The sequence below is a fragment of the Periplaneta americana genome, chromosome 14 (assembly GCF_040183065.1).
Source record: "Periplaneta americana isolate PAMFEO1 chromosome 14, P.americana_PAMFEO1_priV1, whole genome shotgun sequence".
NCBI lineage: Eukaryota > Metazoa > Arthropoda > Insecta > Blattodea > Blattidae > Periplaneta > Periplaneta americana.
The window spans coordinates 93,176,573-93,200,385 of record NC_091130.1 but is presented as its reverse complement, the minus strand read 5'-3'; the positions used below and the strand labels follow the sequence as shown (position 1 = coordinate 93,200,385).

The window sequence follows — 23,813 nt, the reverse complement described above, 5'->3', positions numbered from 1 at the left end:
ATTATATTATACAACTGTTTAAAACAAATTAAAAGAAAAGACTTCTGTTAAGTAATTGTCATGTGATTTCCCCTATTTCGACGACCCTGGGACATAACTACTTGGACGGACAGTATATTAACTATCAAAACCTTTGTGCCATTGAATATGGATATTTAATTTAGCAAATTCGATTTTTAATATACTGATACTGTATATACGTTTTAAGTGTAATATCAGTAATCTTAGGGATGGTTATGTTTATGTCGTATGAATATATAATTTTAATTACATCATTGTCTTTTCCCAGCACTAAGTATGGGCACCTGTTCCGGGATCAGTGGTCAAACAGAAAATGGCAAATTTCAAATGCTTACTGTAACAACAAAATGAGCCACAGTCGAATGCTACTGTTATTAGTAGTTAGGCCATGAACCAATTTATCTTGTGTCATCACTCCCAATGGCACCATCTTTCCTTGCTTCAGTCATGATGGCGCCGAAGTCATGTATAAAATTAGCTGTACCACTTGGTCTCTCTCAGTAACATCTCGGCATTGAAAGCAGTTACAGATCTGTGTGACCACTCACTTAATTTTTAATCACAAGTTCCGCAATGTTAAAATGATAATAAACATGTATGATACACTTGGGTGAACCATAATGAAAATTGTTTGTGAGCTGGGGCTAATTTTGGAATGTCCTTTCATGTGAAGAGAAAATATATTGCGTGTCTTTAATAAATTACTTTCTTATTATAGACCCATACTCTCTATTTGTAAACCGAAACACAAAAACATTCAAACCAACACAAATGTAGTTTCATTTCCGAAATTAAGTGGCATATTCTACTTGTTATTCTATTGCTAATATAGCACAGAATTTTTTTTCTTCATTATGTTAAATGTTCACATTATAGTTTGTTTTTCATCCAGAACATTACAGACATGCACACTGGTAGTTTCTTACTTGTATCAAAGAATGGATTATCTGACCCATCTGTCCTGATGATGGAATCTGTAAGTAGTGGCAAAATTTTGGAAATGTCAAGTTCCAGGATATGGTGCAATGCCCAAAAGCCTAATTCTTATCACAGTCACTGTGAAAGCCTAAAACTCATTATACAGTAATAGATGATCTGTCTTGTCTTTGGCAGCATAACATAACACACAAGGAGAATACGGAAATTGTAATAACTTCAGTCGGTTGGTACTGAAGTGCTTAAAAATTTGGATATGTACTTGAGTCTGTGGAAACACTTAATGAATTAACACAGAATTTGGTAAACCTAAACCTAATCTTGGCAACAGAACATTGTGAAATTCCAAACAAAGAAGACGCCGAAAAAACTTTCATGGAAAGAGTCAGAAATCTTGTTAGTTGTAATACCTAACTCCTGTGTGGAGTTACTGGTCTCCCATCAGGCACCTCCCCAGGTGGTGGATAGGGGAACGTTCACCAGATATGGTGGGTACTGGGGAAATAAAATACCCAGGGCGAACCAAAAGCAGTGCTGCTCCCTTGCAGTGAGTAGTTGGCTCTACAAAGGCTAGGGGAAGAAAACCAGGGCGAAAAATCACCTGGCCTTCCAGGTAGGGGGTTTAGACATGAGGCTGACAACCTCACTCTAGTAAAAAAAATTTTACCGTTGAGAAACCTAAAGAATTTAGCTGGATTGATTTAAGGAAAAGACCCTGCAAACGAAAATGGACATGTATATGGCTACTTGGAATGTAAGAAGTTTATACCGAACTGGGGTGTTAAGGAACCTTACTCAAGAGCTTAATAAGTACAATATATCAATAGCAGCTATCCAGGAGATTCGATGGCAGGATTCAGAAATTTTTGACTCTGCAAATTATACTGTGTTATATAGTGGTAGTGGAGATACAAACAACTTTGGTACAGGCTTTTTAATTCACAAAAAGCTTAAAATAAACCTACTTAATTTTGACACAATTAATGAACGCATGTGTTCGATAAGATTGAAAGGAAGGTTCTTTAACACCACAATAGTTTGTGTACATGCCCCTACTGAAGATAAGGATGAAGCAATTAAGAATGCCTTCTATGACCAACTAGACAGAGTATGCCAACAAATCCAAACATGATGTTGTTAACATTATGGGTGATTTAAATGCCAAAATTGGCAAAGAATGTATGATTGCTAATATTGCTAAATATACTCTCCATGACACCACAAATGATAATGGGGAAAGATTAAGTGATTTCGCGATATCTAAGGATTTTGTAATGTCTAGCACTATGTTCCCGCATAAAAACATTCATTTACAAACCTGGATATCACCTGATGGTCACACTACTAACCAAATTGACCATATATCGATCAATACAAGACATGCATCAGATATCTTAGACGTGCAATCGTTATGGGGTGCAGATTGTGATTCGGATCACTTTTTGGTGAGGGTCAAGTATAATGTGTACAGTAACTTCACACTCAAATAAGAAATGCATCAAATTTGACATCAGACGACTAAAAGATAGTATAATAGCAGATAAATATAGAAGAACTATCGAAAATAATATTGGCATGCAAACGATGGAAGATATGGACATAGAACAGAAACTGAATTTTATCAAAGAAACTATACATAACACAGCAACTGGAGTAATTTCAAAAGTCCATAATAAAAGCAGAAATCAGTGGTTTGACAATGAATGCCAGGAAACAATCGACCAAAGAAATCTCCTTAGACTTAACATGATCCAAAAACGAACTACAGCAGCGGAGGAAGAATATAAAGTTGCTCGTAGAATCGCAAAAAATACATGTAGGAAGAAAAAAGAAAGACTTTGAAGAAAGCATACTCTATCAATTAGATGATAATTTTGGGAGGAATGAGAGTAAAAAATTCTTCGAAAGTGTGCGCAATATTAAGAAAGGTTTTCAATCAAGAACCATTATATGTAAAAATAAAGAAGGAAATCTGATTGCTGGGGAACAACAAGTTTTAAAATTATGGGCAGAACACTTTAGTGACTTGTTAAATAATAATCGGAGAAGATAAAGTAGAATCAGATTTATTGTTTTTTGAGCCAGACCCTTTTATATCTCCACCAAATGCTTCAATGGTATATGATACAATATGAAGGATGAAGAATAATACAGCCCCAGAGGAGGATTCTATTAATATTGTGACAGCCGGGAGTCGATCACCCGTCCCACAGAGGGCAGGGCGCGCGTGGAAGGACCAAGGCACGCGGAGAGAGGGGAGGCTGCAGCCACGCAAACTGGAAGGGATGGATGTAAGGGGAACGACGGCACGCTGGGCTGCGGCAGAGAGGGGGAAGTAAAGCAACTGCGACTGAGAGGAGAAATCCAGAGAAGTTTTAGGAAGCGCCATCCTCTTGCCATCTGTAGATTGTTCGCGAAATCGTAGTTTCTGGAAACTATGGTTTAGTGATAAACAGGAGACGCGAACAAGGAGCGAGTCAGAGCCAGTTCAGGTTTTGGTCAGCAAGCCAGTCAGTCTTGTGTAGCAGTGAAGCCAGCTTCGAGACTGGAGTTCGACTTGAGTGTGTGTCCGCAACTGTGTGAGCGTCCAGGCGAGTGCGGCGTATCCGGAGTCTGTGGTTCGACGAGCAGTGGACCGCAGTTGGGGGACTTGAGTTCGAAGTTCAGTGGACTGTCTCTGCAAGTCTTGGGTTTGATATACGGTGACTTGAGTGAATGAGCTAGAAGAACTAGCTAAGGCAAACGAACTGTGAACTGACAGTTTTGTGTTGTAAATAGTGCTTTGTGAACATTAGTTGAGATTAGGAGTACATTGTTGTTCTCAATAATCCAAGTGAATTGTCATTGTCGTCTGTGGAGTGCAATAACGAATACTGTGGTTGATGTGTGGAGTGAAATAGCCATTGTTGACGGGAGTGTTTAAATTCAATTATAGAAAGTGATTATTGTTGTGACAATAAAAGTTACATTACTCATCTTGATTACACAACTTTTAACACTGTACACAATTCCGAAGATGACCGAAAATAGGTCGAAACATGTTAACAAGGTACGTTAATATTTAACACAAGAAAGTTCTTATCATACATATTCCGAAGTTACATTATTGTTTGAATTAAAAAGTAACAATATAGAACTAATAAAACACAGTGGCAAAGTATTATGGAAACATATTTATAAGTTAATTCTTGACATTTGGCATCTGGAACAGATGCCTAATGATTGGAATGTAGCCATTATATACCCGATAATCTATCCTCTCTTAATGATGTCTTGAGGCAGATACAACATGAGACAATTATATCAGGTCTGGAGATTAATAGTACTAAAACAAAATACATGAATAACGCAACCAATAGTAATAACAACTTAATAAGACTCTCATTAAACCTACGGTTACTTTTGGAAGTGAAACTTGGACCCTACCTGAACAAGCAATAACTATCTTAATCACTTGGGAAAGGAAAATTTTAAGAAAAATTTATGGTCCTGTTTATTATATGGGAGTTTGGAGAATCAGAACTAATTCTGAATTACAAGTATTATACAAGGTTACAAATATTGTCACTGATATAAAAATCAGAAAGTTGGAGTGGCTGGGACACATCATCAGGATGGACAATAATAGGATTCCTAAAATATTACTAGATGTGAAACCAAGTGGTAAAAAAAGAGTTGGTAGGCCCAAATTAAAAAAGGCAACAAACTTGAATGTAACAACTACAGAGGAAGTTCACTTTTAAATGTCAGTAATCAGAAAGATTATTATCAATCCTGGTGGGACAATATTTAACAGAATGTTCCAATATTTTGCATCTGCTGACAATGGCTGGATGATGTCCAAGATGATCTTGTCAAGGCAGGAATTAGGAGATGGAGGCAGAGAGTGTTGGATAGAGAGGATTGGGTGAAGATTCGTAAGGAGGTCAAGACTAAACTAAAAGGGCTGTAGGATCACAGATGATGAAGATGATGATGATGATGATGATGATGATACCTAACTAGTGAAGAGAAGCAATTAACAAATATATCAAGAAACAACACAATATTTAAGGAAAAATACAGACTACAGCAACAAGCCGGAGTATACTTGAGCAGCCACAGCTCTATTCGTACAAATCTACACACTGGGCAATGCCCTATGAGTAACGTTATAAAAAGTAGTACAATATCAAAGGTTGAAGATGGCAAGATGTGTACAACAAGTGATATCACAGCGTGAAAAAGCAAATGAAGAGAAGAACCAGACAATAGAAAACTTAAGACTAAAGGTGGAAAACAACTGTGAGAAGACAGAGATGCTACTACGTGAGAATAAAAAAAATTAAGAAGAAAATTAATTATTACGAAAATAAACTAAGGAAGAGTGATAATCTTTAAGGTGGATGACGGCTAAATGACGCATGTTAACCTAAAAAGGGCTAAATGAAGCCTAAAAAGGACAAAAAATACTAAAAAAACGTACGTAATGAAAGAAATATTCCTTCTTCTACTTTGGCACTACAGCCCTTGTAGTCTAGCCTTGGCCTCCCTTAGGATTTTGTTCCCCTCCTGCCTAACCACAGCCTTCTGCTCCATCTTCTCACTCCTAAAGTCCTTAGATCATCCCCTACTCCATCCAACCAACTTAGTTTCTGTCTGCCAATATTGCGTCTACCTTCAGGTTTTGAATTTAAAATCTTTTTAGGTATTCTGCTATCATCCATCCTGATTACATGTCCCAACCATTCCAATCTACGGGTTTTAATTTCAACTACAGTATCTGGAGATCTATATTGAACTTTTAACTCTGTGTTGTATCTGATTCTCCAGTAACCATTGTCAAATTTTGGACCATAAATTTTCCCATGTCATCAATTGCTGTTCCATTTTCTTAGACAGCATTCAAGTTTCACTGCCATAAAGCACAATTGGTCTTATTACTGTTTTGTATAATATAAGTTTTGCTTTTTTACTTATATATCTTGCACTCAATGTTTTATTAAGGGCTCTCAAGCATCTGTTTCCTGCTGCAATTTTATGCCTCATGTACGCATCTGCAGTATTTTCTTAGTAATCAATGAAAGAAATAATTATTATTACTTACTTACAAATGGCTTTTAAGGAATCTGAAGGTTCATTGCAACCCTCACATAAACCCGCCATCAGTCCCTATTCTGTGCAAGATTAATCCACTCTCTATCATCATATCCCACCTCCCTCAAATCAATTTTAATATTATCCTCCCATCTACGTTTCGGCCTCCCCAAAGGTCTATTTCCCTCCGGTCTCCCAACTAACACTATATATGCATTTCTGGACTTGTCCATACGTGCTACATGCCCTGCCCATCTCAAACGTCTGGATTTAATGTTTCTAATTATGTCACATGAAGAATACAATGCGTGCAGTTCTACATTGTGTAACTCTGTCCATTCTCCTGTAACTTCATCCCTCTTAGCCCCAAATATTTTTCTAAGAACCTTATTCTCAAACAACCCTAATCTCTGTTCCTCTCTCAAAGTGAGCATCTAAGTTTCACAACCATTATTATACTTGATAAAAAATTGTCTTGAAATGGTAAACAATCTACTGTGCTATCAACAATGCACTTCAATTACGTGTTTAACACACTATTGGCTGAGTCTAATTTTGTCCAGTAGTTGAAGCAGTAGTACTGAAATTTGTACGCTAACATAACATACATTGTTGCGTCAAACATTCTGAAATCAAATTACACTTGTACAATTTAGTTCTCCTCTAGCATTTCACAGGTGATGTTTGTTCGATCAATTTGTTACTTCATGGCACAGTTATAGTTTAGACATGCCGAAATTTGTAGTATCATATATAAATTTATTATGAAAATGCATAGACGACGATTCTAATTTCACAATAGATAGTAAAAAAATCTTCTACCAAAAGAAAGTAAGTATGCTATGCAATGAACAGTTAATAAGTATTAGCTTTCAGACCAGGACGTCTGTTGGCTAGTGTGATTAACTGAAAGAGAAAGGTTCTAGCTGGGAGTTGAACCCAGATAGTTCAAGTGGTTAGAGCACCAGCATTTACAACTGGCAGACACGGGCTCAAGTCCCAGTCCACGATAGAATTCTTATCTTTCAATTATGTTGATCATCGAATTTTACTTACCTGTATATGTGCAACTATTTTCAAAGGAATTTATATTCTTTCCTGCTTTTTTCTATTCCAATTGAGAGTTTACTATTTAAATTACTACTTCGTATTATTTCTTGGTTCTTTCAAGGCAGGGCTTGCCAAACTATGGCCCGCGAGATACTTTTGCTCGGCCCATTTACTAACTTGAAAAAAAATTAAAAGTCAATAAAAGAAGATTAATTTATTCCGAATTTCGATTGATGAAATCAAATCAGAGGCCCAGATTCTTAAACAAATTCCTCATATACTGTGGTAACAATGATGTTGTTACAATATAGGCTACTGGTTGCAAGCGTTCAGCAGCCAGGCGAACGTGGGTTGTCCAGCCCAAGCGTGAAGTGTGACAACAGAGCAATCAGAGATTGCACTGCTAACAACGACTTCTTTCGGTACACGCTGACACATAATAGAGCAGTGAAAATGTGAAGGGGTAAGTATTATCCAGTTAAGAGTAGTATTAGCAGTTTGAGTAATCCACAAGCATTTTCTAGTAGTTCTTACAGTGTCACTTAACTTTAATTATGGCAGGGAAAGAAAAAAATAGAAAATGGGCAGTATATGTTCTATGTTTAAACAACAATGGAGTTGGAACTATTTTATGATTCAAACTGGAAATAAAGTAATTATACCTGATTTGTAACGAATCAGTTGCTGTCTTTAAAGAATATAATATTCCCAGGCATCATGAAATCAAACATTTTTTTAAATTTTCACAATTTACGGGGAAGTTACGGGATGATAAATTTGATGCAATGAAGCGTGGACTATCATCTTAACAGAATATTTTCAAGAACCAGAGAACAGACAATGAAGCAGCAAGAGTGGCTAGTTTCGCATGAACTGGCGATGGTGAATTTATTGAATCGTGCATGATAATGGTGCCAAAGGAGATTTTTGTCCTGAGAAAGTAGTAGATTTATTTAAGAACATTAGTCTTTCAGTATATACAGTTGCTCACAGAGTGGAAGATATTGCCAAAAACATAACTTGCCAGTTGAATGAAAAAAAGAAAGCAGTTTGAAAGTGTAGGTTTTAGGTCAATAAAACACAAAGTTTGAATATTAATGTTATTTATGAGCTTTGTTTGTTAGACTTAATTTAAACTTAGTGACCTGGCCTGCGATTCTTTCTCGGATGGTTAATGTGGCCCTCACTATGAAAAGTTTTGCAAGCCCTGTTTTAAGGTATCCTCTGGCAATAAGTCACATTTTTTCCAACATAAAAATTCAGTAGTAGTACATAAAAACAGTCTGGCAAGGAAGGAAAGGAAACAACCAGTTCAGCCATTCATTTCTACATCCTCTGGGAGTAAAATGCTCAGTTTCAACCTATGCTTATGCGAGGCTGTAGTGTCTGCAAATATACTGCTGAAAGTCCTAAAGGAGGTTAGTGATCAAAAAATATCACACGAATCAACTTTGCAGAAAAACTGTTTAATCAACTTTGCAGAAAAACTGTTTAATGGAATTATACCAGAAGACGATGGAGAACATAAGGCAAAACAAAGGCAACCATCACATAAGGCCATCAATCAATAAGACTACAGTTAATTGTGGCCATTTTGTAGCCGATGTCATGGTTGGGGAATCTGACTCGAAAGAACCAGGTAAGCTTCATCCGATTTACTGTGAAGTGCTTGAGAAGACAAATCATTCCACTTCAGTCTGGGCAGTCAAAGAAGCTTTGAGCACTATCTGGCCAGAAGAGAAACGAGATCACCAGTTTTTGTTATTAGTGACACACGGTGGCTTATATGATAAAAGCAGGGAAACAATAATAAATTTATACCCAAAAGTCATATATGTAACAGGACTAACTGATAGCTTCCACTAGGACCATCGTGAAGTTCTGACCTTATTTCGTTGACAATTCAGCTTATATGATGTCACATGACGCGTGCTTTCAGTAAACATAGTATCACAGAAGTTTGTATTGTTTAGACTTTTATAACATGATACATTCAATTACCAGTATTAATTTTTTTAGTGGTATAGGCTGTAATTTACAAAATGTGACGAAAGTGTAGTGTATATCTAATTACTGTTCTAGCAAGGAAAGATCCGATTCAACATTTACCTTATTTGTGACGAAGAAAGACGAGAAAAGTGGATTTGTGCTGCAGATTTTGAGTCCAGTAAATTTTCTTATGTCTGCATTTTAAAAACCTTTTGGAAATAAAGGCCGAACGAATGTGATTTACATGGAAAATGTACAAGGCTACATGTTGTATGTAGTTAATAATTGTTGTTAGAAAGGTTTGCCATAACATGGTAAAAAGTTTTTGGGACCACACATTTCGGGAAATAATTGTTCAAAAATAATTAATGACAACACTGTGTACTCAAACAAACGCAAAATAATGATATTTATGATCGCCATAAAACCCAGTCGATAATACTGCAAAACAGGCAACATATTTGCAACCAAGACCTCTTCAAGTGATATCTCTATCCAGTGGTTTTGCTTCAGTAAAGTCTCATTTTATAAACCTATGGATCAACAATTGGCTCTCTTCTGACAAAGGAACAATTTTACAGTCTGTACAAAAGACTGTCTGCTGTCAAAAAATCTTAAAGTTAGAATTTATAAAACAGTTATATTACCGGTTGTTCTTTATGGTTGTGAAACTTGGACTCTCACTTTGAGAGAGGAACATAGGTTAAGGGTGTTTGAGAATAAGGTGCTTAGGAAAATATTTGGGACTAAGAGGGATGAAGTTACAGGAGAATGGAGAAAGTTACACAACACAGAACTGCACGCATTGTATTCTTCACCTGACATAATTAGAAACATTAAATCCAGACGTTTGAGATGGGCAGGGCATGTAGCACGTATGGGCGAATCCAGAAATTCATATAGAGTGTTAGTTGGGAGGCCGGAGGGAAAAAGACCTTTAGGGAGGCCGAGACGTAGATGGGAAGATAATATTAAAATGGATTTGAGGGAGGTGAGATATGATGATAGAGACTGGATTAATCTTGCTCAGGATAGGGACCAATGGCGGGCTTATGTGAGGGTGGCAATGAAACTCTGGGTTCCTTAAAAGCCAGTAAGTAAGTAAGTAAGTAAGTACAAAAGAAATCAAATGACCTGGAAATGTACAAAAACTTGCCCAGACATGTTCAGACATTTTTAACAAGAGCCAGAACAGGCTTACACAATTGTACCTACATCGATTTCACCTTTCTAATAATTATACTTGACTGTGGTGTAATAATCATGATGAAGATCTGGAATACATTCTTCTATACTGTCCATCCATAAACCACAAACGAAGTAAATTAAAATCATCAGTACCAGTTGCAGAAGACACAGCCCTGCAGTATATATTGCCTACACCCCAACTCTGGCTACTCGTAACAGGCTTCTATAATGAACACCGATCAAAACACTCCTCATTTCTCATGAAAAACAAAAGCTGAATAGACTACAGTGGACTATAGTGGACTTTATGTTGTCAGCAAACAGTTGGATACATTAAGAAGATTGATTGATAAAAGCCAGGTGAGTAGGCCTACTTCATTTGAGTGTTTATTATAATTGAAGTGCATATTATGTTGTGTTATAATTAATTTTGAAAGTGTTTATTTAAAGTTTCGGTACCTAGAGCTCTGTTACTTCGTTTTTGTCATATTATTTTTAAAAATCCTATCAATATATGAATTAATCTACCTGAGTGCGAGGAATAGCACGTCTATTGTGACGTCATAGTTGCTGGTGTTGACCTGTATAACTCAATGACGGCCACGCCTCCACAGATGAGCATAAGAGATAAGAAATAATTTTCCTCATCATGTGATCAAACTGGTTTCTTCAATAAATATTCAAGTCCTCTATTCGAATATAAACATTTCAAGAAATTCTATCAGGTACATCTCTTCCTACACAACCAGTAGTAACTTGCTGGAGAACAGGGTTGTTGACCTGCCTTTATTATGTCACAAAGTAGTAGATGTTCTCGATGACACAGAAGCTCAAAGCACTGCAAAGGCTAAGGAAGCACTTCGCAACAATGAAATTGTTGCATCCCTTGATTTCATGAAATCGAACTTCATTGATCTACCTGAAGCTATTCATAATTTGAAAAGCATTTCCACATTGCTGAAACAATCTATGGACATTATTGCATTAGTGTCTATCTCAAACAGAAATTTCAGGATCTGTGGGTACAGCTTGCTCTTCAAAAAAAAAAAAAAAAAATTCTTTAATGAAACCCGGATTTGACAAAATGGAAGAAGTGTGTCCAGTTCTCACCTTGGGGTCCAACATCTGTGGCAGTGATAAAATTTTCATTTTCTCCCATGACCATCCTGCACTTTTGAAATGACATTTTCAGCATACAAAGCATTTTTTACAGACAACAGAAAAAGATGATTTGCATCAGAAAATTCAGAAATGTGGCTTAGTCATATATTGTAATCATCACAATTAATAAAAGAACATTATAATTTTTAAGACTAGAGTGGACATTTTCACCAGTACAACTAGTCATATCCATGTAAGCAAATTGTATTATTATATGCATCTAAATTAGGTTACCTCAGTACTGTACACATTTTCAGGGTACCGTCGACAAGGGGGATAACTTTACACATTTCTAGAAAAATGGTGTATAACAGCTTTAATAATGGCACACACTTCAGTCTACTACACATATGTGCTGTTGTCACATAGAATCAGTTCCACAGTGTTGCTACACATTGTCTGTAATGTGCTGCCTTCTAAACATTTTTTCAAGAAATGTGTAAAGTTACCCCCCTTGTGTAAAGTATACCCAGTCGACGGTAGCAACTTATACAGCACCTTATATTGTGGCAGTATTTGTTGTGACAATATTGTCTGATATACATACAAATCATATGCTAAGCTTTACACAATACTTCAGCATTCTCTAATTATCTACAATGCAGCAGTAACTTCTGAATAACATAAAAAAATCTAAGTCGGTTACATTGACTACATATCAAAAAGCAGTGAATGCCTCAGGTCCTTACACAAGCCTTTATTTCTCAACTGCATGCAGTATACATATACTGTATTTCATCAATGCACACTTCAACTTAGTGCAACACAATGGAACTCTGATATTATCTTCATTCTTCATAGACGTCATTTTTATCTATTGCAATGGAATAGTTGAAATATGTGAAGAGAATAAGCTCCATGTTAAAAACAACTACAGAGCCTTTAATTTTATCAAATGCGCATTAAAAATGACATGTTGCACTCATGCACACACAAACACATATGAAAGTTTTATAATAATATAAAGCAAATATCCATATTCAAAGACTTCATGTGCCATTTACTGCAGAACGCCCACTTCCACAACATAATGACATGCAACTGCTAATAGCATTCAATCTTATTTATTCAACATAATACTGTATACTGGTAAGTTTTAATTAATCGAAATATGAAAACATTAACACTAAGAATAACTTTCAACATGTTGTGCTATTTAAGTATAAAACTCCACCAACATTGAAGTATAAGTGTAACTTACCCATTTCCTTTGCATCCCAGCCTTTTGTCAATGTCTCGTTGAAGTAATCCTTCCAATAACGATCTAAGATCTTTAGAAAAAGATTCAGGTAATTCGACATTCTGAAATCATAACACAACCATTTCATTATATTCTTATGTGCATCATATATTTATATGCAAGATGCGTTTTATGGCTCATGGACTTCTAGAGAATAATAATTATAATCAAGCATTGCAAGGATTATTTTTTGTAACATAAATAAATAGTACTAGCGTACCTCCTAGGAACATAAGAAATAGTACATACACAGAGAGATATAAGCTGCAAGTGTCTTTTCTACAAGCCTTTTCTCCTAACTTTGTAATTGTAATTCTTTTGTAAACTCCAAAAAATACCCCACGAAGTTCGACAGTTTCCTTCAGAAGAATACAATCCCTCCAGAGAGTCTGATTCCAAAAGGTTAGGTTTTGTCTCCGTAGATTGTCCACATTGACAACATAAGGAGTTTTCTAGAAAGAGCTCCAGTTTATAAATACTTCCTGAGAGACAATGGACAGTAATTATTACTATTATTATTTTTTGTTCTCCTTTCTATTGCCTTAAATAAAGGCTTCAGTCAGTCAGAGTATTATTACTGCACATTTCACTCATGTCCGCACTATATATCTTCTTATATATAAAAAGTCAATGTGGCTATGTATGTGTGTGTGTGTGTGTATGTATGTATGTATGTATGTATGTATGTATGTATGTATGCATGCATGCATGCATGCATGTACTCTACAAATCTACATGCTGTGACTGATATTTGTCAAAGTTTGCACATTTAACCTTCATAACTAGGAGAAGAATATAGGCTACATTAAAATTTAACAAATGGACGTTAAGCTATTGAAAACAATAAAAATTAGAAAGAAATACGTTCAAACATGCATGTATAATATAAATTGGACGTTATCCAATCAAGAATCAGAAATGCAGTGACACGCATCTTTTGTTATAACTCTTCCTCCGTTGTAAATGCGGCACCATATTGCTACTGAAATATTAAATAAAATAACATTAAATTAAAATTACATAAATGAGGAACGATTTCTTGACTGAATGTGTCATATGGTATGAATATATAATGTAATATGGCATAAAACACATTTTTGTTTAATATTTAAGAATTCAAAATCAAACATGATAGGCAGCAAACATGAAAGTATTCATAACACGTAAATTCAACTACTTTACTACATAGCTCTCTGTAGCGTAGTGATAAAGTCAAAGGCTTTGGTGTAGGGAGATCCAGTAACGAACATAAGGTCAACTGATTTTTTTTTATTATTTTGATAATTTATTTACATTATTTTAAATACGTTATTTTATTTTAACGCGACATAAAGGGGGTTTTGCTACATAAATAATATATTTGTAGCATTAAATTTTTATTTATGCTGTCTCAAACAAAGTTATCATACAATTATGTAAATGTACATATGTAAGCTCACTGAAAATAACAGTGTATTAATTATAAAATATGTCTTCCAAAATATTGTTGTTCATGTCCGAATATGTGTTATAGCTAAATTATATCTGTATTATCATATTGTGAATGTACAGTAGTATGTATGTTAAACTTACAGGAAAGAATAATCTGTTCATTTTTAAAATACACTTCTCTCAGAATATTATTCTTCAAGTCCAAAAATGATTCATTGCGAGATTATATTGTATTCTGTACATAAAATAAAAATATAATTAATATACAGTATTATGTACGAGTATTTGTAAGACGTCATTTTTCAAGTCATATTTAAGAACCCAGGTATGACATAAACAGGCATAAAGCGGACAAGGGGTATAAAATTCTCCAATGCAAGAGGTCAAATGACTTTATTGTCAAATGCCTGGCATTAGAAAACAATAACAACATATATATTTTTTATTTACATATTGATTCTTTGATATGACTGATAAAGAGGTAAATTTTAACTCATCACGATACCACAAGGGGTTCAGATTGAGAACAAGAGAATTCCCTATTTATCGTCAACTTACTGAGAGACATAAGCCCGCCATCGGTCCCTATCCTGAACAAGATTAATCCAGTCTCTACCATCATATCCCACCTCCCTCAAATCCATTTTAATATTATCTTCCCATCTACGTCTCGCCCTCCCCAAAGGCCTTTTTCCCTTCGGCCTCACAAGTAACACTCTACCATCAACTGTTTTTAAATGTGAAGTGAAAGCAAACACACGAGAGGAAATTACATTAAATTTGTGTCAGTACAGCTTTAGATCAATGTAGAACATTGCGTCTATGCTAAACAGATGTAAAAGGACCAAGGAGATATTTTTGTTTAGCTAAACTACAAGACAAAGCTAATTAAAAACAAAAACGGTAAGGCACGTGATGATATTTTTCTTTTCAGTGCCTGATTTTCAGCTGTTTTAAATTGTGTTAATCTTGCCAGGTATTTTGGCTAAGGTCATTAATTCATGTAAGTGACGCTATGTAAAGATTCAGCTTTAGCGACGAGGAAAGTTTAGTAAAGACAGTAGAGATCTCTATAAGTCAGAAGCAAAAAGGAAAACCCAGGCAACGTGGGTGCTTTTAGCTAGTATATAACATATACAGTAGCGTGCAAATTAATCCGAACAACGTAATTACTTATGCAAAAACACTCAAATGGGATAAAAAAAAAAGGATCCAAGACATACCTCAGTAATCTATGTGGCCTCCCTTGTTCCTAATAACAGCTCTGAGACGATTTGGCATGGATTCCACTAATTTCCCACAAATATTCTTCATTTTTTCATCGCGAAACCATACACCAATGAGGGCAGAAATCATCTTCTCCTTTGTAGAACAATCCATTTTTTGCATTTTCTTTTGCAAATTGACCACAAGTTCTCAATGGGGTTGATGTCGGGTGAGTTGCCTGGCCAGGGGAGTATCTGAATATTCTTCTTGTTGAAGAATTCTGTAATTTTTCGAGACGTATGGCATGGTGCCAGGTCTTGTTGGAACACAGCTCTGCCATCCGGAAATGATTTTTGCAGCTGGGGTACAATTCTGGTTTCCAATAAGTGAATATATTTGTCAGAATTCATCATTCCCTTGATAGCTATTAATGCTCCAGGCCCTTCATGTGTAAAACAACCCCAAAACATTACTTTAGGGGGGTATTTGGGTGCTTGTTGGAGATGAGCTACTGTTACTTTTTCGGATCCTTTCCGTACGTAAGAAACATTGTGGCCATGGACTTCGAAATGAGACTCATCGTAAAAAAGTACATTCTTCCAGTCATTCACTGTCCAGTGTTGATGTAATTTTGCCCACATTAAGTGTTTTTTGCACATAACAGGGGTTAGCAGTTGCTTCTTAATAGGCTTACGAGCCCTTCGTCCAGCTTCCAAAAGCCTACGCCGCACTGTTGTGACATGAATATACGCCCCAGTGGTAGCCATTAACTCGCAGGTTAAGTCGACAGCAGTTAGTCTAGGATTTAATTTACTTTTCCTGACAATTAAACGATCATCTGCAGGTGAAGTGTTCCTTTTCCGCCCACAGTTTCCTTTTTTCTGGGGTGTGATGGATCCAGTCTCCCTGTATCGTTTTATGATCGAATTAACAGTAGCCAAACCGATGTGACATTCTGCAGCAATTTGCCTCTGTGTCATAGAAGAATGCTCTGCTAATGTTATAATCTTAGACCGTTTGCGTGGAGTTGTATCCATTTGTGAAGACGACAGAATGTACACAGGATTGCAGTATTAAGTCTTCAACACAACTGAAATGCTTATAAGTACAAAACGACAGGCAAAATGTCACATATTATAAAAAAAAATAATAACGACAGACCTTCAACAATGGAATTACACATACTACAGATGTCAATTAAAGCAGTATGAGCAGCTGTGAGGCCAACAATGACAGAAAATGTAAAAATATGTCGTGTTCGGATTAATTTGCACGCTACTGTACACTGACCGGTGAGCCGAGCTCGAAGCGTCAGTCATTCACATAGTACGTCACTTCGCCCGACAGAGTGCACTCAGACAGCATATCATAGATAGTGCTACTATCTCCTTTCATTTTCATACCTAAATTTTCCTATTGGCCGGTTGGTTTCGTCAAACAAAAGAGAGAGGGAAGGCGAGGTTACTTGGCTATGCTCAGATATATTTGAGTTTACTCAGGAATCAGGGCGTGTACCGACAACTTTACTCAGAAGCCAGGGCGCGTAGGGATAGCTACATTTAGGAATCAACACTCAGGAAGCAGGGCTCGAATAGTAAACTACACTTTGCAACTTAAGTTCGTCGTGTTAGATTGTTCAAGAATTGTGCATCATTATATTTCACTTAGAAATCTTCGGATTACATGAAACCTTGTTTGGAATATATATATATTTTTTTTTAAGTAGATTATTTTACGACGCTTTATCAACATCTTAGGTTATTTAGCGTCTGAATGAGATGAAGGTGTTAATGCCGGTGAAATGAGTCCGGGGTCCAGCACCGAAAGTTACCCAGCATTTGCTCATATTGGGTTGAGGGAAAACCCCGGAAAAAACCTCAACCAGGTAACTTGTCCCGAGCGGGAATCGAACCCGGGCCACCTGGTTTCGCAGCCAGACGCGCTGACCGTTACTCCACAGGTGTGGACGTTTGGAATATATCTTGGGCTTCAGTGCTGCTATAAGTTTGTATCAGATTTATTATTGGAGTAGTTAAATTAGGCTTGTGATATTATTTTCATATTTGGTTGTAAGTGTTTGTGGTATATTGGTGGATCGTGTATCAAAATCACTCGCTAATTATACGTCTTGGTTTAAGTGATTGGGATTACGTGAAGAGATATAATTTTGATGTGTGAGGTTGAATTGAAATTCCAAGACAGTTTTGCTTACATCATAATAGGCGGTGTAATGAACTAGAATAGTATGGCTTTCGTAATTATTCTAGTACTTGCTACTCCATATTGGTTATCATTAGTTTCCACATGCTGGTATTCAGGAATCCGAGTGTATTGAGTTTCTGTTGCTATTCAAACGAGTATTCGTATTTGAAACTATCGTCGGTTACATATTATCTATCGTATTGCTCTCTCTCTCTTTTGGGCATTAAATTGATTGTAAAGTAAAGAGATTACTATCAGTACTATGTGCAGAGTTTATGTGAGACATATGTTTAATTAGTTATCTGTATATTGATCAGTCGTGTGACAGTTTGTATTGGGTTAATTCTTTGTGAAATACTGAGTCAATGTGTACATTGAATTTGCTTATTGCATTTCATGGTAACTGTAATTTAATGGGGAATGTGTTATGAGTTAGCATACTGACTGGGCATTCATGTTAAAGTTTATATGTTGTTGGCTATATATATATATATATATATATATATATATATATATATATATATATATATATATATGATGATCGTTCCCCTCAAATGGTAGCAGAGCGTGGTTATAAATGGTTTTGAGTGCTTATAAATGGTTTTGAGTGATTAATTATGGTTTTATGTGATTTTCTTAAGGCATTTAGGATTTTGTATAGTGCAGTGTTTGTAAATCTCTTGTGGGTGTTTTTGATCAACTATTTGCATTTTTGCAACACTTTTGAGGTGCATTGGATTGATTGGTGATAATAGCGTGAATGTATTGAATTTTGATAATTTTTTTTGACTTGAGATTTATTTGACATTTCTTTGTTCAAGTATGAAGGATTATTTTGTTCAAATTGGTTGGTGTTGGGACCTCTCGAAGGCCACTTTGGTTTCAGAGCTGGAGCGTGTCGGCATAGTTACGGACGGCAGGAAGCGCGAGTTGCAGTCTCGATTTTCCCAATACTTGGAGACGTTGGACCCGGAAAGTGTGATTAGCATTCGCCTGAGAGTTGAGGATGAACTCAGAGACAAGTATGCTATGCAGGGGTTAGGCTCACAACCTTCTGCGGTTTTTGAGCCAAAGAAGCGAGCCTCCATTCAGGTGGAAGGCGAGGGTCCATCTAGTTTGTCATTAGGTGGGGAAAAACAGATTGATGCCATTAATATGACACAAACTGAGATAGAGAAAGGAAAATTGGGTAGTGAGAGAAGAATATTTTCTTCTGATGTAAACCAGTGCCATATGAAAGTATACCTAGATCTGGTTAGGAATTTGCGGTTGACAGATGGCAAAAACCCGAGGTTATTGATGGGATTTTTAATGGAAAGTATAGGTATCCATGCCTTGGGATTAGTTGAGGATCGAGAGTTTATATTGGGCTTAATGCCGCGGACTAGTAGTTTATTATTGGAGATTTTTGGTCGGGGAATCCGATTTCAATGGACATGGCCCATTCTACTCGAATGAGTTGTTTTGGAACTTCTTCCTTCGCGTTTGCGAGAGGACTTGGTAAGGGATTACTTGTCGCGCCGATTTAAGCTTCCGGAAGAGAATTTTTTGGAATTTCTTGACTCTTTATATAGGGCGAATGTCATATTAAACTATTATTCTACTGAGTCACAGTTTATAGAATTAGTTTTGCAAAACATGAGTCCATGTATTAGATCACATTTTGTGTTTGAATCTAGGCCGTGCATGATCGAAGAATTGCGTGAATTGGGGCGAATTGATCGTTGGATCCTCAGGTTGGCCCCTTTTAAATTTAACATCGTTCATATTCCCGGGAAGGTCAACGTTGTGGCAGATTGCTTATCACGAGTCTTCCAAGAGGAGCCAGCGCGGGAGGAACAGTCTAGTATTCCGGTTAACATCTTGGGGCAGGTGCCTATTACCTTCGAGAGCCTCCGGGAACATCAAACTAACGATGAGGAGTGTGTTCAGTTTTGTGCCAGAATAAATAATCAAGACTCTAATGTTAGGAATTTTCGGATAGAAAGGGGATTGCTAGTCTATCATTCCTCTAAGGCTAGGAAGAGGAGGGTGTTTGTTCCCCAGGCATTAAGATCTATGGTCTGTCATTATTTTCACGACTCGATGTTGGGAGTACACTCAGGAGTAACAAAGACTCTCGGTAGGATTTCCAGAGAATTCTTTTGGCCTAAGATGAGATCATATGTACGGGACCATGTCACCAAATGTGAGTTCAGACAGAGGGCCAAGCCTCCCTCCAACACTCGAGTTGGTTTGTATTCAGTGGAAACAGACTCCAGACCTATGCAGAGGCTATTCATTGATTTTGTAGGGCTTTTGGTGCGAACCTGTAATGGGAACAAGGTGATTTTGGTTATGGTGGACGGTTTTTCCAAATTTGTTTGGCTATTCCCGTTGAGGGAAATGACATCGAAGCTAGTAGTTAAGACTTTGAACTGTCAGGTGTTTGCCCAACATGGCGTTCCAGAGGGCATAATTACTGATAATGCCACAGTGTTTAATGACATGTGTTTTCAGTGGGGGATTAGACATATAAATACTTCCCCTTATTATCCCCAACCGAATTTGGTGGAAAGATTCAATCGGAATTTGAAATCTGCCCTAATTGTCTTTCATCATGACCACCAATTGGCTTGGGATGAACATTTACATGCCCTTCAGATGGGCTTCAATTCGGCGTATCATGAGGCCACGAAATCCACCCCCACTGAACTGTTTCTGGGAAGGAGTCTATATCATCCCCTACAACTACAATGGAAATTGAAGTTGAAGGAAACCATGTCGCAAACTGAGTTGGAGGCCCAATGGCGCTATGCCATTCGCAATTTGCGCGAGGCAAACAGAAAGACTGCCGCTCGATATAATGCCGCTCATCAACCGCATAAGTTTTTGATGGGAGATAGAGTTAGGGTAAGGGTTTTCCCGCAAAGCTCAGCTCCGAATCAAGTATCAGGGAAGTTATGTTTAGATGGTCCCAACCCCTGACCATTTCTAGATTTCTTCCCCCTGTTATGGTGGAATTAAGTTGCCCAGATACAGGCCGTCCACTTCACAAAGCCCATGTCTCGCATTTAAAATTAGTCGAGAGAGAGCAGAAAGCAGACCAGACTGTAACTGAACAGCATTAACTTCCTGAGTCCGGGGGCACTTTCCATGTGTCCTCGTTATTGTATTTTAAATTGTTGATGACTGTTTATTTGTGATTGCTGTATAGTATATTGCTGTTATAGTTACCTAGATATCACATGAAAGTTTTATTGGGGGATTTCAATGCTAAAGTAGGACGGGAGGATATTTTTAAACCAACAATTGGAAAAGAGAGCCTACACGTAAGTTGTAATGACAATGGAGTTAGGTTAGTCAACTTTGCCACATCAAAAAATTTAATTATCAAGAGTACAACATTCCCCCATAAGGATATACATAAATATACGTGGACTTCTCAGACGGAATGACACATAACCAGATAGATCACATCTTGGTAGATAAAAGAAGGCATACTAGTATAGTAGACATTCGAACTTTCAGGGGGGCAGACTGTAATTCTGACCATTATTTGGTAATTGGACAATTAAGAGAAAGACTATCAGTAGCCAAGCAAGTACAGCAACAAGCTAATATTAGTAGATTCAATATTTTGAAATTAAAGGACCAGGAAACTAAGCAACGTTATCAGGTTGAAATTTCAAATAGGTTTGCTGCTTCAGCAACTGCTGACGAAGCTGAGGAAGAGTTAGATGTTAATAGCATGTGGGACAATATCCGAGATAATATCAAAATTGCAGCTGAGCAGATCATAGGTTATCATGAAACTAAGAAAAAGAAACCATGGTTTGATGAAGATTGTTCCATTGTAGTAGATAGAAGGAAACAGGCAAAATTGAAATTCTTACAGGATCCAATTGTGGAGAATAGAGATAATTATTTCAATGAAAGACAAGAAGCAAGTCGTACACTTAGCAATAAAAAGAGAGATTACTTGAAGGAAAAACTGAATGAGGTAGAAACAAATAGTAAGAATAAAAACATTCCAGATTTATATAAGGGTATAAAGGAATTTAAAAACGGATATCAGGCAAGGGTAAATGTGATCAAGGATGAGAATGGTGACTTACTTGCAGACTCTCATTCAATCCTGAACAGATGGAAAAACTATTTTGGGCAACTACTAAATACACATAGGCCAAATAGAAATGATCAGCACGAAATTCAAATACAAACTGCTGAGGCATTTATACCGGAACCCACACTTTCTGAAGTCGAAATTCCGATACAAAATCTAAAGAAGTACAAGTCTCCAGGTATTGATCAAATTCCAGCAGAATTAATACAAGAGTGTGGAAGGGCATTATCTAGCGAAATTTATAAACTTGTACTTGCAATTTGGGAAAAGGAAATTGTACCAGAACAATGGAAGGAGTCCATAATCGTACCTATTTTTAAGAAGGGAGACAAGACTAACTGTAATAACTTTCGAGGAATATCACTTTTGTTGACGTCATACAAAAGTTTGTTGAATATCCTTTTGAGAAGATTAACTCCATATGTGGATGAAATTATTGGGGATCATCAGTGTGGTTTTAGGCGTAATAGATCGACTATTGATCAGATTTTTTGTATTCGACAGATATTGGAGAAAAAATGGGAGTATAAGGGTACAGTACATCAGTTATTCATAGATTTCAAAAAGGCTTATGACTCGGTTAAGAGAGAAGTTTTATATAATATTCTTATTGAATTTGGTATTCCCAAGAAACTAGTTCGATTAATTAAAATGTGTCTTAGTGAAACTTACAGCAGAATCCGTATAGGCCAGTTTCTATCTGATGCCTTTCCAATTCATCACTCTAGAATATGCCATTAGGAAAGTTCAGGATAATAGACAGGGTTTGGAGTTGAATGGGTTACATCAGCTTCTTGTCTATGCGGATGACGTGAATATGCTAGGAGAAAATCCACAAACGATAATAATAATAAAAATAATAATAATAATAATAATAATATTAATAATGATTTATTTTAGCTGGCAGAGTTATTAGGGAAAACGCAGAAATTCTAGTTGAAGCAAGTAAAGCGATAGGGTTGGAAGTAAATCTCGAAAAGACTAAGTATATGATCATGTCTCGTGACCAGGATATTGTACGAAATGGAACTATAAAAATTGGAGATTTATCTTTCGAAGAGGTGGAAAAATTAAAATATCTTGGAGCAACAGTAACAAATGACACTCGGGAGGAAATTAAACGGAGAATAAATATGGAAAATGCGTGTTATTATTCTGTTGAGAAGCTTTTGTCATCTAGTCTTCTGTCAAAAAATCTGAAAGTTAGAATTTATAAAACAGTTATATTACCGGTTGTTCTGTATGGTTGTGAAACTTGGACTCTCACTTTGAGAGAGGAACATAGGTTAAGGGTGTTTGAGAATAAGGTTCTTAGGAAAATATTTGGGGCTAAAAGGGATGAAGTTACAGGAGAATGGAGAAAGTTACACAACGCAGAGCTGCACACATTGTATTCTTCACCTGACATAATTAGGAACATAAAATCCAGACGTTTGAGATGGGCAGGACATGTAGCACGTATGGGCGAATTCAGAAATGCATATAGAGTATTAGTTGGGAGGCCGGAGGGAAGAAGACCTTTGGGGAGGCCGAGATGTAGGTTGGAAGATAATATTAAAATGGATTTGAGGGAGGTGGGATATGATGGTAGAGACTGGATTAATTTTGCTCAGGATAGGGACCAATGGCGGGCTTACGTGAGGGCGGCAATGAACCTCCGGGTTCCTTAAAAGCCAGTAAGTAAGTAAGTAAGTAGTATAGTTGAAATTTATGCTCTGTACTATATGTATTGTATATGTTTGCAGATTTTGTAATCCGGCGTATTCCTTTCCTATTTTCCTCTCTAATTACCTTAATTTTTCCTAATCTACCCTACTTTAATTGAGTGCTGTCTGTGAGAGTGATATCATCATGGGATCAGCATGCACCGAGGACTTGACGAGCAGGCACTCATCTGACATTGGCCGGGCTGCCGAACGGATCCTGGGGACGCCTGGTTTCTATTCTGCAATACTCGAGCCTCTTCACTTCTCGACTTGCGAACCCTCCCGGATTCGCTTAATCGGATCCACACGACTTCTGGAATTCCGTCGTATCAGTCATGTTTGATGTGGTCGTGCATAAACAGTAACCTCTGGTTTATGGGGACCAGTTGGGGGCTGCCTCATGCTCCAAGCGCTTCTTGGACTTACGGCTTCCCTTTCTTCAACTAGTTGCAGTTCTACGAGTGACGGCTGGTTTATGGGGACCGGCTTGGACTTAGGGTCC

General features: G+C 36.9%; 1 protein-coding gene across 1 annotated transcript in view; it reads right to left on the bottom strand.

Moving 5' to 3' along the window:
- Gprk1 (G protein-coupled receptor kinase 1) overlaps window positions 1-23,813 on the bottom strand; it is an 881,497-nt gene that overhangs the window by 80,317 nt on the left and 777,367 nt on the right. The window contains exon 12 of the mRNA XM_069845748.1: window positions 12,623-12,723. Coding sequence (XP_069701849.1) covers window positions 12,623-12,723 — 101 coding nt within the window. The remainder of the gene's footprint in view (window positions 1-12,622; window positions 12,724-23,813) is intronic.